This window comes from Bos mutus, chromosome 18 (genome assembly GCF_027580195.1).
Source record: "Bos mutus isolate GX-2022 chromosome 18, NWIPB_WYAK_1.1, whole genome shotgun sequence".
Lineage (NCBI taxonomy): Eukaryota > Metazoa > Chordata > Mammalia > Artiodactyla > Bovidae > Bos > Bos mutus.
In genome coordinates this window covers 9,859,043-9,873,378 of record NC_091634.1, presented here as the reverse complement: position 1 = coordinate 9,873,378, position 14,336 = coordinate 9,859,043, and the positions used below count along the sequence as shown (strand labels likewise).

The following is a 14,336-nucleotide window of genomic DNA, read 5'->3' as shown; positions in this document are numbered from 1 at the left end:
CCCAGGCTCTTACCTTCTGGGGTCCCAGACCTGGGCACAAGGACAGATCTTCCCGGGATGCAGCTATGAGCTGTTCCAGAGACTGAGGAAGGTAGAAGCGAGTGGTCAGGGGAAATAAACCCAAAACCTCCCCTGCCCGCAGCTGCTCGGTGGGTGTACAATATTCCTGGAGGGCAGGGAGATCCTGCAGGGGCCGGGGAAGGCAGGAAGATGGGGAGGGGGCACTGGGAGGTAGAAGGAAATAGGTGGGCAGCTTCCTTGAAAAGCAAAGCAGGTAGAAATGTCAATCGGCACAAGGGAATTGTTCCTCACCCCAAAAGTAGTCAGGAGGGTCTGACTGTCCGTTTTGTTGACTGACTTGACGGTGGTCAGACATTCAGTCACCTGGAGGGAAAGGAGACGGGGTCAGAGGTGGGAGAAGAAAGGAAAACAAGACTGAGCCTGTGAGGGCGCCACTGGGTCACTGCTGTGTCCCTAGGCTGCTCTGCATGCAGGAAGCGCTCAGTAATGCTTTGGGGGTGTGTGTTTTGATTATGTGTTTTGATGATTAAAAGGTCATCTCAGAGTGATCCCCAACTAGCTGAGAGGGTTCTGGTCATGGGATGAGAAGATAAAAGTCATTTATCTTGAGCTGGTTCTGCCCCGGGGAAGACTGTAGGCTCTGAAGTTGGACCCAAGTTCAAAACCAGGCCCCACAGCCTTCTCCCTGTGAGACCCTGGGCATAGGAACTGACCTCTCTGGGCTAACATTTTCAAAAAATGGGGGTTCTCACAACACCCTGCACAAGCGTGGCTGGGGGCACCCTCCATTACGCTATCATTGGAGGCCCAGTTCAGTTCAGTCAGCAAATATTCTCTGAGCACTCCCTGAGTGTTTGGTGGTGCTGGGGACACGACAGGTCCGAGACAGCCCCAGCCCTGCCCTCCTGGAGCTCCTAGTCCACTGTGAGAGGGAGATCAGTTCCAGACACAGTGACCCAGATGGGCAGGGCTGAGGGAGCCCAGCGGGGGCACTTGACCTGACCTGGGGATCCCGGAAGACTTCCTGGAGAAGGAAGATTGGAGCTGAGATAGGGGAAAGACCAGATCAGGCAACTAATCAACAGAAGAACAGGAATGGACACAGAAGTGACAGAATGAGGAGGTAGGGGGTAGGTGGGGCTGCCGGGTCCAACAGGCAGCACCTTGGAGAGTGTGGAGAGGGCACTGGGGAGCCATGGGAGGGTTTTGGTGTTTGTTTAATATTTATTTATTTGGCTATGCCAAGCATTAGTTGTGGCATGCAGGAGGTTTAGTTGTGGCTCTCAAACTCAGTTGTGGCATGTGGGATCTAGTTCCCCAACCAGGGATCGAACCCAGGCCCCCTGTATTGGGAGCTCGGAGGCTTAGCCACTGGACCAGCAGGGAAGTCCCCACTCAAGGGTTTTGAGCTGAAGAAAGCAGGCTTAGGAAGACCCTGCTAGCTGCTGTTGGGGCAGAAGTGACTGGAAGCTGAGGGTGGGTTTGAGGGGGGAGAGGTGTGACTTGAGATCAGGACTGCAGCTCAGACCCCCAAAGGAGCTGGGGGAAGGCCCAGGCAGGGAGGGGAGGGTGCCTCACCCGGGAAACGAAGTCCTGCTCCAGCTTCTCCATCAGGAGATCGGCCGGCTTCTGCTCGTAGGCCTTGTATGTCTCCAGGTACCGCCCGGCCTCCTCGGGGCTGGGGTGAGACATTCGGGTCAGGGGAAGAGGGCAGGAGGGTCATGTTTTACATTAATTTCATTTGCTGATGCTAGAATTCCAAACTTTTAATATAGAGAAATGAATGCTCTCAACCTTGCCTAAATGTCCCCTGGCGGTAACCCCTGCTGGGCGGGCACATCTTGACAGGTCTTTTCTAAGACTTATGGCTAAGGGCCATAGCTTGGGAGCCTGACCAGTGGGGTTCAGGCCCCACTTCCCACCTGAGTTACCCGGGGCCAACAATTTTCCTCTCTGTGGGCCCTGGTTGCCTCACCTGTCAAGTGGGGTGGATGCTAAGTTCTAAGTGTTAGTCACTCAGTCATGTCCGACTCTCTCCAACCCTATGGACTGTAGCCCGTGAGGCTCCTCTGTCCATGGGATTCTCCAGGCAAGAATACTGGAGTGGTTTGCCATACCCTTCTCCAGGGAATCTTCCCGACCCAGAGATTGAACCCCAGTCTCCTGCATTGCAGGCATATTCTCTACCGACTGAGCCACTAGGGAAGAGGGGTGGATGCTAATGACAATTAAACAAGTCCACACACTTAAGCGCCATGCCTGGTGCTTAGAAGCCTATTTAAGAAATGTTAGCTATTCTGGGAGGGAGGTTTTATATGCAGCACACCTTCAAGAGGAAAGTTCTAGAAGCTGACTGCTGCAACTAACCTCACAGTCACCATTCATGTTTCCATTAGGCACTGGGTTTTTCTGACATGTAATTAACTGTCTCCAAAGTAGCTGAAACAATAAATCACTAAACGGGCCTGTCTGTGTGCGGAACAGAGGAACCCAAGTTTATTCACACCAGGAAAAAGCTGGCCTTTTTCCTCAAATGTTTGTCTTGAGGCATTTTCTTAGCCTTCAAAGTCTAGCTAGAGGACAGTGTTTGTTGATTAAACACTGATTTATATTCTCAAAAGAATACTCATTTTTAAAATTCTGTCTTTCTGTGGGCTTTGTTGCTTTTGCTCTAGTCGCAGAGGGGACTGTTATTGTTCTTAATCATGTGTCCAGGACATGCTGTATCCACTTCCTCAATTTCACTTTTGTTCCCCAGTACAATGAGGACACTCTTCCACATCGGAAGACAGAGCTCGACCCCATTTACTTTTTTAAAAATATTTGTGTCTTTATTTGTCTGTGGCAGGTCTTAGTTGCAGCAGGTAGGATCTTCAGTTGCAGCATGTGGTATTTAGTTCCCTGAGTAGTTCAGGGTTCGAACCCAGGCCCCCTGCCTTGGGAACACGGAGTCTCAGCCACTGAAGCACTAGGAAAGTCCCTCGACCCCATTTACTTAGTGGGTCCAAAATATTCCCCAGTTTGGATATACAGACATGGGAAATACTCCCCGTGTGGGGGCCTAGCCGCATTCCAGACACCGTTCAAAGCCCTTTATCTTCAGAAGCTTCTGGGCTCTCTTGAGAGATCTTGTAAGGCAGTTATTTTCAATCCGTGACAATGGAGGGGGAAACAGACGAGTGGGGTTGAGTCACTTGCCCAAGATCACACCGCCGGGCTCCCCATACGCCACTGTGCTACCTCCCACAGCAAAGAGAGAGCAATTTTTCATACTTGCTTCTGTTTTAATATATAATACGTAAGCACATTTTTCTGAGTAGTCAAAAAGTATAGCGGTGACACAGCCCTAGAGAGGACACAGAATGACAAATACATGTACCCTTTGACCTCAAAGCCCATCCCTGGGGTTGGGGGCAGTAGTGGGAGGGTTGCTGTAACAGCAAAACCCTGGGAGTCAGCCAAGTGTCCGCCAACAAGGGGCTACAGGCAGAATACTACACAGCTGGAAAAGAATGTGGATTCAGACAGTGAGTAGTAAAGTGATAGCAAATGAACTACCAGGATGTGAAAGGACGTGGAGGGGAACTTCCCTGGTGGTCCAGTGGCTAAGGCTCCACGCTCCCAATGCAGGGGCCCCAGGTTCAATCCCTGATCAGGGAACTAGAGCTCACATGCAACTAAGAGTTTGCATCCTGAACTAACTATCCCCCATGCTTCAGCTAAAAGAACCTGCATGCCACAACTAAGACCCCATGCAGCCAAATGAATAAAAAAAAAAAAGACATGGAGAAACCTTAAAGAAGCCAGTCTGAAAAGGCTTCTTCGAGCTAACAGAAAATATATACTGGTTTCTGTCCCTGTGTCTGACACAGAGCTCCAAACCCCTGTAAATTCCCAAGTGATAAGATCACCAAGGGCTTCTTCCGTTCCACAGAGGTGACCCTGGGTGGCTCCTAGATGGGGGGCTGGTATCTGGAAAGTCCAAGCCAGGATTAGAAGCTTGGAATTTCCCACCCCACCCCCAATCCTCTAGAGGGGAGAGGGGCTGGAAATGGAGTTAATAAGTGACCATGCCTATGTGAGAAGCCGCCATAGAATCTCAACACTAACCCTGGGATTTAGGGAGTTTCAGGCTGGCAAGCACATCCACGCCGGGAGGGTGACACACACCCAGCTCCCTGGGACAGAAGCTGCTGTGCTCAGGACCCTCGCAGACCTTGCCCTGTGTACCTGTTTGTATCCTTGAGTGTATCCTGTAATGAACTAGTAAATATAAGTGTTTCCCTGAGTCCTGAGAACTGTGCTAGCAAAATAATCAAACCTGAGGAAGGGTCATTGGAGGTCTTGACCTGCAGCTGCTGTTCAGAGCACAGGTGATTCCCTGGGCTTGCGACTGGCGCCTGCAGCGTGTGTGGGATGGGTAGCTCTGTGAGCCATTAACCTGGAGGATACAACCTTATCTCCAAGAGAGTGTCAGAACTGAGCTAAACCTGAGGAGTGAAGGAGACTCACAGGAGGAAGACCTGCGTTAAAAAGTATGACTATTTTCTGCTTTAATCACCAGTCAAGTCTCCTGCTAACCAAACATGCAGGTGCCTATTTCTTGACGTTTTCACCAAATTAATGGATGAAAAATAACACCTTGTTCTTTGAAAATTAACATTTCCTGACAAACTGTATGGCTGACAGTTTTTTCATAGCTTCTTGACAACTTGCTTTAGACTTCAGGCTTTTTTTTTTTTGGCAGCACTGCATGGCTTGCAGGATTTCGGTTCCTCAGCCAGGGATTGAACCCAGGCCACGGCAGTGAAAGCCCAGGATCCCCTCACCACTAGGCAACCAGGGAGCTCCTGGGCTATTTTTCTTACTGATTTGTAGGAGGTCCTTTCTATATATAAATACATAATACATGTTTAAATACATTCCTGTGAATATAAACATGTAAATTTTTTGAACTGTATAAATATAACACTTATATTTAAACATACAAATTAGGGATCTTAGGACTTCCCTGGTGGCGCAGTGGATAAGAATCCATCTGCCAATGCAGGGGACACAGGTTCGATCCCTGGTCCAGGAAGATCCCACATGCCTCAGAGCAACTAAGCCGGTGCACCACAACTACTGAGCCCGAACTCCAGAGCCCAGGAAATGCAATGACCGAAGGGCCTGTGAGCCACGGCTACTGAAGCTGGAGCACCTGGAGCCTGCGCTCGCCGCAACTAGACCAAGCCTGCAGACAGCAACGAAGACCCAGCACAGCCAAAAGCAAACACATAAATAAAGGTTCCTTTCAAAAGAAAAGTGAATTAGGGGTCTTACGTCTTTGTGTCATAGACAGCAAGTATTTCCTCTCAGTGTGTCGCTTATCTTTTAACTTTGTCTAGAGTATCTCTTACTATCCAGCAGTTTAAAATTTTAATTTTCTCACATCAGCCTTTTCCTTTATGGCTTCTGGGTTTTGAGTCTTGCTTTGAAAACCTTTCCCAGCACAAGAACATCATATAGATAGATAGAGATGAAAGTCAAACTCAGACATGTCCAACTGTTTGTGACTGCATGAACTGTATACAGTCCATGGGATTCTCCAGGCCAGAACACTGGAGTGGGTAGCTGTTCCCTTCTCCAGGGGATCTTCCCAACCCAGGGATCGAACCAGGGTCTCCTGCAGGGGGATTCTTTACCAGCTGAGCTACCAGGGAAGCCATATATATATATGATTTCTTATACGTTCACTGTAGTTTTTCTTTTTATGTCTATAATCATCAAGACTTTGTTCTGATTATGGTGTGAGGAAGGGATCTCTTTTTCCTGTGGAGAACCAATCAAAATGGTCTTTATAAACCTAGACTGGGAATTAATTATTCAGCCAGGTTTTACGTCTAACTCATAAGTGCCTAGCGTGGTCCTGGGAATTTCCTCTATGTCACCTTCTTTTGTGCCTACAACCCTGTAAGAAAGATATTAAGACCCTGGCTTATAGATAAAGAAATTGAAGCCCAGGGACTCTCCTGGTGGTCCAGTGGTTAAGAATCTGCCCGCCAATGAAGGGGCCACGGATTCGATACCTGGTCGGGGAATGCAGATCTCACATGTCTCAGGGCGACTAAGCCCATGTACCACAACTACTGAGCCCACGAGCTCTAAAGCCCGTGCTCCACAGCAAGAGAAGCCACCGCAGTGAGAGGCCCACGCACCACAACCAGCGAGCCGCCCCTGCTCGCTCCATCGCTGCAAGTAGAGAAAGCCCGCGTGCAGCAACAAAGACCCGGCACGGCCAAAAATAAATAAATAAATAATAACTAAAATATCTTAAAAAGAAATTGACGCCCAGAGAGGCAGTGCCTGGACCAGGCTCACACAGGGCATTCCTGGGAGGAAGAAGGAAGGTCTGGGGGTGGAAGGGGGAAGAACTCTTGGGATGGAGCCTGACCTGAGGGGGAGCCTCCATCTCACCTCCAGGCAAGGATCAGGGTGCAGTCGGCCAGGATGCACATCTTAGCCAGCTCCTTGAGGGCCTGCTGAGGATCTTTCTGAGAGAAGAAAACCAGAAAGAGGAGTATGGGAGAAAGCAAGGAGTTAAAGAGTCTTAAAAGCTGAGCACCTTAGGAAGCCAAGAGCCTTTCACTCAACTGACACTTCCTATTCTCCGATGGGGTGCCTGACCCGGGCAGGGCAGTCTCAGGACCCAGCAGTGACCAGGCCAGCCCTGACTCTGTCTTCTGGGGACTCACAGTCTAATGCAAAGGACAGACCCATTCCTAGACAGTGATGACCCAGAGTGCCCAGGGCTGAGGTGGAGAAACCAGAGGAGCATCTGTTGTACCTGGGGGATCAGGGAGAGCTTCCTGGAGGAGGGAACATCTGAGCTGGGACCTGAAGGAGGATGAGGAGTGAGGGTAACAAAGGACAGCAGAAAAGGGAATTTCAGACAGGGGACAGTGTGTGCAAATGAAGGGAAGGGAGAGAGGGCTTGAAGAAATAAAATTCACTGCTATGGGATAGAAGATGTGAAATGCAAGGTGATCGTTGGAAGCTGAGAGATGAGCTGTGAGAGTAGGGCAGGGATTGGGTCATGCAGGGCTTCACACAGGGCACTGAGGGGCTGTGGGGAGTTTGGACCGCGGGTCTGTGTGCTTGAAGAGCCCTCTGCTTGCAAAGGGGCTAAGCTGGAGGCCACGAGATGAGAAGAGGCTGGGGCAGAGACCCAGGCAGGAGAAGCAAGAGCCTGGATCAGGGCAGGGCTGCGAGGACAGACAGAAACAGGTTGAAGAAATATTTAGGTGGCAGAGGGCTGGGCCTGGCTGAAGGCAGGGTGGTGTGTGCAGAAGAAGGATGGGTAATCTGAGCATCCCATCTCCTTGCTAACACAGGTTGCAGCTCAGATGCAAGAAACTCCCACTCAGGTTGCGACTTGCATTCCTCCTTGGAAAGGACTCAACACCCACCTGTCAACCAGGAGGCCCAAGGCTCCCCATTTCACAGATGGGGACACTGAGGCCCGGGGGAGTGACCCCTGCTTACCACATCCACCTGGACAAGCAGGACTCGCAGGGCGTAGCTCTTCCCCAGGCTCTGCAGCCGCTGGTGGATGTAGTCTGGGTGGAGGTTGTGGTAGCGGAGACTGGGGGGTGGGGAGAGAGAGAGGCGTTGGGAAGTCTCTGGCTGAGACACCCCAGAAGCCCTCCTTCTTCCCTCTGGCTGAAGGGCTTGGAGACTGAGGCAGACAGGCTTGCCAGGGTCTGAGGCTCAGAGAGGTTAAGTGTCTTGCCCAAGGTCACCCCTCAAGAAGGGAGCACAGGGGGCCTGGCAGTGAGAGCTACCTGACTCTGGCTCCCTTGAAGGGTGGACCCCCGGACTCTTCACCAAGGAAGAGAAGACCTCGGGTTTCAGGCAGAGCACAGAGACCCTAGAGAGCGCTCGTTCCCAGGGGGTTAGGGTCGCGGGGTGCTGCACAGCTGGTCTGGGGAAGCAGGGCCCACCTACCTGCCCCCGGGACTGCCTGCTTTGGCCTCTGAGGGTGCTGTCGGGGAGGGGTGGGACAGCTTTGCCACCCAGGAACAAAGGGGCATCTCTGCCCAGCAGCCGCCAGCTCCATACCCCACAGGGAGGACAGGAACTTAACAAGTTTCACTTCCCCTGTCTGGCTCTGTCTGAAGAAAGGCCCCCAGGAGTCTTTAATTGGTGAAGGTTACCGAAACCTTGGCTCCAGTTCTGAGGGTCTGTGGCATGAGGCCCCCTCCTCCCTCACAGGCAGGAGTTCCGGCCCGGGCCTCTCCTCCCTTGGACCTGGGACCTCCGCTCTTGTGCTGGGCACTTACGGGCCAAGATCTCTGCCTCCTCCACAGGGTCACACCGAGGCCCAGAGGTGACAGGGCCGTGCCCGGGGGTCTCCTCCCCTCGACAGCCCAGAACACCCGGAGCACCCCCCTCCCAGGCCGTCTGGAGGGTGGGCAGCCCCAGCGCTCACCTGAGGAAGAGGGCACAGGTGCTCTGGCCCAGCACGTAGTCAGGTAGCACATCCCCGAACTCCCAGGGCACGTTGCGCACAAACCTCAGCACCGGGTTGCCCCTCTGGGTGGACGGAGGAGCGAAGCCATTAGCAGGGGGTCCCTGGGACCACCACACCCACCGCCACCCCAGGGCCCTCCTCCTGCCTCCGTTCCGCCCCTCCCCACCTTCCTCCTGCTTTGTACCTGGGGCTTCTCCAGCTCCACTCTCCTCCTCTCCTCAGACCCGCCCCCCTCAGCCTGGAATGTTCTTGGTGCTGGGGCTCTGACCTAGGCCCCTCCTCCCGGGCCCTGTTCTTTAGTCGCTTCAGTCGTAGACCGACAGGCTTCTCTGGTGGATTTCCCAGGCAAGAATACTGGAGTGGGTGGCCAATTCCTTCTCCAGGGGACCTTCCTGACTCAGGGATGGAACTCATGTCTCCTGCATTGGCAGGTGGATTCCTTACCACTGACCCACCAGGGAAGCCTTCCCTAGCCCTCGGTCTTAACCTAAGGGTCCCTGGATCTCCCTCGGGCTCAGTCTTCTCTCCCACTGGACACCTGTCCCCAAGTGTCTACCTCACTGGCCTCCATACCTGCTACCCCTCCCAGCCCCAACTCAGGAATGACCCCACCATCCAGAAACCCAGGGCTTCCCTCTCCCTCCCCTCCCCCAAGTGGGACATCTAGCTTCTACGCATCCCCCAGAAATGCTTCCCCTTCCAGTGCCACGGCTTCCACCCTACCTCCTCCTGGTCCCCTGCCCCTCCTGGCTACCCTCCCAACCGGAGCTAGACAGCTCCTCCTAAAGCACAAACCTGCCCTTCCCCTGCTCTAAGCCCTGCTCTGGATCCCTACTGCCCTCAGGAGGAAGCTCCTCACTGTGCCTGTGACCCTCCACAGGGTTAGACCCCTGGCGTCTGCTGAGCAGACGCCTCCCTCTAAACACCCCCTTACACTCTACTCTCTACCTCACACTCTACCCAAGGCGGAAATACTCTGAGCAAGTCAAGCGCTGATCTATTTATAGGTATCTGAGAACCCACTTTGTGTCTAAGTCTGACCAAGAGGACACAGATCCCGGCCCCTGTGGGGGACACAGACATTAAACAAAGGTATCTTGGAGGACTTCCCTGGAAGCTTAGTGGTAAAGAATCCTCTTGCCAATGCAGGAGATGCGAGTTCAATCCCTGGTCTGGGAAGATTCCATATGCTGTGGAGCAACTAAGCGCCTGCACCACAATGACCACAACGATCAAGCCTGCGCTCTAGAGCCTGGGAACCACAGCTCCTGAGCCCATGCACTCTAGAGCCTGTGCTCTAGAGCCTGGGAACCACAGCTCCTGAGCCCATGCACTCTAGAGCCTGCGCTCTAGAGCCTGGGAACCACAGCCCCTGAGCCCATGCACTCTAGAGCCTGCGCTCTGCAACGAGAGAGGCCACCGCAATGAGAAGCCCACGGATCACAACTAGAGAGTAGCCCCCACTTCCCACAACTAGAGAACGCCTGTGTGCAGCAACAAAGACCCAGCACGCTGCCCTCCAAAAAAGTTCCTGGAGGATGAACATGTAATCACCAAGTGAAGTGGAATTTGGCTCGAATGAGGGTGTGGATCTGCTCTTGTTGGGGGAGCGCGGTGGTGGTGTGTGGTCAGAGAAGTTGGGGTGGGAAGGGTCTGCAGCCCTGGGGCATCTCGACCTGAGACACCAGGAGCCATGGAAGGGCTTTGGGTAAGGGAGAGGCAGGATCTGACTTTAATTTTTAAAGGATTGTTCTGTCCACTTCACACCCTTCTAGAATGGCCAAAATCCAAAAGACCAACAATGACAAGTGGGGAGGATATGGCAGAGATGCAACCTTCATCCACGGCTGGATGGGAACGTAAAGCGGTGCAGTCTTTTAGAAGACAGTTTGGGGGTGCCTGAGAAAGTTAAGCACAGCGTTGCCACATGACCCAGCCAATCTACACATAGATAAATACCCAAGAGAACTAGAAACATGTCCACACAAACAGTGGTACCTAAACGTTCACAGCAGCATTTTCACAATCAATGGAAAGTATAAACTCAAATGTATATACCCAGTATATACCTAGAATATAAAACCCAAATGTACGGTATATCCTAGAGATGGAATTTCTGGGCCATATGGTAACTCTATGTTTAAACATCCAAGGAACTGCCAGACTGTTTTCCAAAGTGGCCGCACCGTTTCATATTCCCACCAGCAGTGTACGAGGATTCCAGGTCCTCCCCGTCCTCAGTATTGTCTATGCTTTTGATTCGAGCCATCCCCGTGGGTATGAAGTGGTATCTCATTGTGGTTTTGGCTCGTATTTCCCCCATGGCGCACAATTTTGAGCATCGTTTCATGTTCTTGGATCTTACTATTATCATCATGTACTCTCTCCCTCCAAAATGCCAGCCCCATCAATGACAGAGATTTTGTCTCCTGTCCCCAGAGCCTAGAGCAGCAGCAGGTAAACTCTGACCACCTATGAGGATTATAAGTGGCTCAGAGGGGCTAGGTCACCTGCCCAAGACACAGCTACAGTGCGGCAGAGCGGGATTCAAACTTGGGCCTGTGTTCAGGAGTTTTTGAATAAATGGACAAAACTGGGGGCAGGAGATCGAGCTGCATGAATACACTTACAGCCCCAACCACAACAGTTGGGGCAGGACTCTCCTGGTGATCCAGGGTTTAAGATTCTGAGCTCCTAATGCAGGGGGCCTGGGTTCCACCTCTGCTCAGGGAACCAGATCCCACCTGCTGCAACTAAGACCTGGTGCAGCCAAATAAATAAGTATATAAATATCGTTTTTAAAAAAAGAGTTGGGGCATTATGGACTGAATGTCTGTGTCTCCCCAAAATTCATAGGCCAAATTCTAACCCCCAGTGTGACGGTATGTGCTGTGTGCTGTGTCACTTCAGTCGTGTCCAACTCTGTGCGACCCCAAGAGCTGTAGCCCTCCAGGCTCCTCTGTCCATAGGATTCTCCAGGCAAGAATACTAGAGTGGATTGCCATGCGCTCCTCCAGGGGATCTTCCCAAGCTAGGGATCGAACCTGCGGCTCCTGCATTGCAGGCAGATTCTTTATTAGGAGGTAAAGGCTGGTAATAAGGTCATGGAGGCGAAGTGTCATGAATGGGATTAGTGTCTCTATAAAAGAGACTACAGGAGCTCCTCGCCCCTTCTGAAGCTGTGAGGACATAGTGAGAAGACAGCTGGCTATGAACCAGGAAGCAGGTCCTCACTAGACATGGAACCTGCCAGCCCCCTGATCTTGGACTTCCCAGCCTCCAGAACTGTGAGAAATAAATGTTCGCTCTTTAAGCTACTAGTCTATGGCATTTTTGTTAGAACAGCCCGAAAGGACTAGGACATGGGGCATCCTCAACCCACACACACTAGCTGAATGGATGAATGGTGCTATTGAGAGCATAACAGGTGGAACTCAGATCTTCCTTGCCAACCAGAAAGCCCTCCTTAAAAATGCATTTCCCACCAGAAAGTCCAAAGTCCCACTTCTCCATTCCCGTCCTCACCTGCCGGGGGCTCACAATGATGCTATTGGATTTTGCTCCTGGTTTGGGGGCCTGGTTGGGGGTCTCTCCTGCCAGGGGTTCTGGCCCCACCGGGCGTGTGGCTTCAGCCCCGCCTGGAGGTCCAGAGAGGGCATACTCAGCGTAGGTCTGAGGGCCTGGCGGGGGTGAGGTCTCCACGGTGGGCAGGCTCCGTGTAGATCTGAATAAAGGCTTGGCCTGTGGGAAGAGATGTGAGAGGGCACCTGAAGTCTGAATCCAGCCACTTCTTCCTACCTCCTCGGCCACTGCCACCCTGGTCCCAGCCACCGTCTTCTCTCCCTCTGCCACTGCGGTCACTTCCTCACCAGTTCCCTCACTGGCCCTTAGCCCCTCGTCTGCTCCCCACACTGAGTCACACCATGCCCCTCCTCTGCTCAGAGCCCTGAGATGGCTCTTGCCTTAGAGTAAAAGCCGAAGCTGTCACCACAGCCCTCCAGACCTTTAAAGAGCTGTCCCTGCCCCTCCACCTTAGAGATCTTCCTTTCTATCTCCTCCCCCTGGTTTTGTCTACTCCAGCCCCACCGGCCTTCTTGTTGCCCTAAAATGCATCAGGTTCTCTCTCACCTCAGGGCCTCTGCACTGGCTGTTTCCTTCTGCCCCATATCACAGAGCTGGCTCCCTCACCTCTTTTACATCTCACCAAAGGCATCATCTCCGCCTAGAAGCCCTCCCTTAACTGTTCTATCTAAAGGAGCTCTCCCTTCCCATCACACTGTATATCCTTAGCTTACTTTCTTTTTCTTCATAGCACATAGGTGGCAGCCAGTACTTAGCACCAGCCAATTGTGTTCCTGTGGGGTTGAGAATTCCGTGCTGCCAGATCCTTTTTACCAGAAGATGTGAGATGTGCAGACTTATTTCAAAATCGCTGCTGCTGCTGCTACTAAGTCGCTTCAGTCGTGTCCAACTCTGTGCGACCCCATAGATGGCGGCCCACTAGGCTCCCCTGTCCCTGGGATTCTCCAGGCAAGAACACTGGAGTGGGTTGCCATTTCCTTCTCCAATGCATGAAAGGGAAAAGTGAAAGTGAAGTCGCTCAGTCGTGTCCGACTCTTCACGACCCCGTGGTCTGCAGCCTACCAGGCTCCTCTGTCCATGGGATTTTCCAGGCAAGAGTACTGGAGTGGGGTGCCATTGCCTTCTCCATTCAAATCACAAAACCTTCCAATTCTTAAAGTTCAGCAATAAATTCACGCTTTTGCAGAACCAAGGTGCTGACCACGTGAAACATTCCAGAACTAGTCCCCTTGGTGTCTGTTTTCTAACTCTGCCTTAGCCCTCCTATGACATTTTACAGATAGGGAAACTGAGACCTGCGTAGGTCAAAGGACTGTCTTCTCGAGGTGACCCAGGCCCCAACATTTCCTAACCCACACGGCGGTCCTACAGGCCCCTTCCTCCTAACCAACTCCCCCAAGCCTCTCAGCGGTTCCCTCATCTCCTAGTCCTACCCCAGGAGGAGGGACCACATCCTCGTCCGTAGGAATGAGGAATTTCTTCCTTGTGGGTGGGCCAGCGGGCTTGTGTACTCCCTCTTCGTCCATCGCAAGCTCCTTCTGGGGCCTGAAAATGAAGACGTGGTGTTGGGAGCCAAAGAGACATCGGCATTCTCCAGCAGGAACCCCCCCACCCCCCGCCGCCACCTCCAGTCACAGTCGCCCCCCACCTCCAACCGCAAAAAAAATTCCAGGGCTCGATAGCATCCAGCTCCAGACACCCAGGGGAGGAGCCAAGTTCTATAAGGCCCCGCCCCAGCCAGCCACCACCTCCAGCTTGCCCCACCCCTTACCAGTCCACACTCTCCATTCGCCACGCCCTCCAGGGCCCCAACCTTCTGTTCTCCCGCCCTCACAGTTCCCCACCTTCCGTTTGCCAGGCCCGACCACAGTCCCCGTCCGCCCCGCCCCAGGGCTCGCACCTGGATACCTTCCCCTAGCTCCACTTCCTCAATCTCTTAGACGCTGTACCGATTGACTGGCAGCTGCCAATCGCCGCCGGCAGTCTCCACCCCGACCCCTCTCGCCCTAGCCCGGATGTCTTAGCTCCCGGAGGACCCACCTCCTTGCCCCCGGGCCGCGAGGAAAAGACCGGAGGGAGATAGAGGCTTCCCACCGCCCGCGCGGCCAGCGCGGCCCCAGGCTCGCCGCACTTCCGGCCTCTCTAGCCCTGTAGCCCGCTCCCGACGTTCCCCAAAAGAGTAGAGTAGATGGGCGGTCCTGGCGCAGCTCTCTATGGTCCT

At 52.9% G+C, this 14,336-nt stretch overlaps 1 protein-coding gene across 4 annotated transcripts in view; it reads right to left on the bottom strand.

Moving 5' to 3' along the window:
• ERCC1 (ERCC excision repair 1, endonuclease non-catalytic subunit) overlaps positions 1–14,298 on the bottom strand; it is a 14,682-nt gene extending 384 nt beyond the window's left edge. Inside the window, exons 1-9 of one of the 4 annotated variants that reach the window (XM_005900321.3) lie at positions 14,156–14,298; positions 13,549–13,660; positions 12,059–12,274; positions 8,492–8,595; positions 7,546–7,645; positions 6,478–6,554; positions 1,600–1,699; positions 313–384; positions 14–82 (exon numbers count right to left, since the gene is read on the bottom strand). In XM_005900321.3, coding sequence (XP_005900383.1) covers positions 14–82; positions 313–384; positions 1,600–1,699; positions 6,478–6,554; positions 7,546–7,645; positions 8,492–8,595; positions 12,059–12,274; positions 13,549–13,641 — 831 coding nt within the window. In that variant the 5' untranslated portion in view covers positions 13,642–13,660; positions 14,156–14,298. Of the gene's footprint in view, positions 1–13; positions 83–312; positions 385–1,599; positions 1,700–6,477; positions 6,555–7,545; positions 7,646–8,491; positions 8,596–12,058; positions 12,275–13,548; positions 13,661–13,763; positions 13,806–14,015 lie in introns of those variants that run through there. The other 3 variants (XM_070387526.1, XM_070387528.1, XM_070387527.1) reach the window with 3 other exon arrangements.
• Between the last annotated feature and the right edge of the window lie 38 nt (positions 14,299–14,336).